Source organism: Bison bison, unplaced genomic scaffold (assembly GCF_000754665.1).
Source record: "Bison bison bison isolate TAMUID 2011002044 unplaced genomic scaffold, Bison_UMD1.0 scf7180017864198, whole genome shotgun sequence".
NCBI lineage: Eukaryota > Metazoa > Chordata > Mammalia > Artiodactyla > Bovidae > Bison > Bison bison.
Window position 1 is genome coordinate 8347782 of NW_011494770.1, and position 686 is coordinate 8348467.

Genomic DNA, 686 nt, shown 5'->3' on the forward strand with positions numbered 1-686 from the left:
CAGCAACTCATCCCCCACTGCAGCTGTGCAGCTCTGCTATGAGCACCTGAATGGATCCTGTGTGAAAACCCCCTTCTTGCCCACATCCCAGGTGATTCTGTACACGGTGTATGGCTTTGGGGCTGTCCTGGCCGTGTTAGGAAACCTCCTGGTGATGACTGCCATCCTTCATTTCAAGCAGCTGCACTCACCAACCAATTTTCTCATCGCCTCTCTGGCCTGTACAGACTTTCTAGTAGGAGTGACTGTGATGCCCTTCAGCATGGTCAGGTCTGTGGAGAGCTGCTGGTACTTTGGGCAAAGTTTCTGTGCTTTGCACACATGCTGTGATGTGGCATTTTGTTACTCTTCTCTCTTCCACCTGTCCTTCATCTCCATCGACAGGTACATTGCTGTTACTGACCCTCTGGTCTATCCCACCAAGTTCACAGTGTCTGTGTCATGCATATGCATCAGCATCTCCTGGATCCTACCCATTACTTACAGTGGTGCCGTGTTCTACACAGGTGCCAATGAGAATGGGCTAGAGGAATTGTCTAGTGCCCTCAACTGTGTAGGAGGCTGTCAGATAGTTATAAATCAAAACTGGGTGTTGGTACATTTTCTATCCTTCTTTATACCTACCTTTGTTATGCTAATTCTCTATTGTAATATTTTCCTAGTGGCCAGACAACAGGCTAAAAAGA

The 686-nt window shown here is 47.7% G+C and overlaps 1 protein-coding gene across 1 annotated transcript in view; it reads left to right on the forward strand.

Annotated features, from left to right (window-relative positions):
* LOC104991723 (trace amine-associated receptor 6-like) overlaps positions 1-686 on the forward strand; it is a 6446-nt gene that overhangs the window by 5070 nt on the left and 690 nt on the right. The window contains exon 2 of the mRNA XM_010844308.1: positions 4-506. Within this exon, the coding sequence (XP_010842610.1) occupies positions 4-506 (503 nt within the window). The remainder of the gene's footprint in view (positions 1-3; positions 507-686) is intronic.